The following is a 292-nucleotide window of genomic DNA, read 5'->3' on the forward strand; positions in this document are numbered from 1 at the left end:
GTACTGACATGTATTATTCTCATGTTCTGATGCTGTAAAAGGTTATGTTGTAACAAAAGATTCCTGCTAACTCACCTAGGGCTTCCTTGATATGGCCTCGTCTCCCCCACTTTGTTCTAAGCTCGACTGGTTTAAACCAGAGGATGTCCTCCCGGTTGAAGAACATGTGCCGGATGACAGCACTCTTGCGGTTAATCTGGAGAATTTGTGTGGGAGTAATGACAGAATTCACGAGGCTATATTTCACTATCATATCACAGGTATGGGATTATAATTCAGAATATTTTGTTGT

The 292-nt window shown here is 41.4% G+C and overlaps 1 protein-coding gene across 2 annotated transcripts in view; it reads right to left on the minus strand.

Moving 5' to 3' along the window:
- The window catches only part of LOC119594722 (pre-rRNA-processing protein TSR1 homolog), a gene marked incomplete in the record, with an annotated part of 10907 nt that overhangs the window by 838 nt on the left and 9777 nt on the right, over nucleotides 1-292 (minus strand). For both annotated transcript variants that reach the window (XM_037943783.1, XM_037943782.1), the window contains 1 exon segment: nucleotides 76-196. In XM_037943783.1, coding sequence (XP_037799711.1) covers nucleotides 76-196 — 121 coding nt within the window.

This window comes from Penaeus monodon, chromosome 34, assembly GCF_015228065.2.
Source record: "Penaeus monodon isolate SGIC_2016 chromosome 34, NSTDA_Pmon_1, whole genome shotgun sequence".
Classification (NCBI taxonomy): domain Eukaryota; kingdom Metazoa; phylum Arthropoda; class Malacostraca; order Decapoda; family Penaeidae; genus Penaeus; species Penaeus monodon.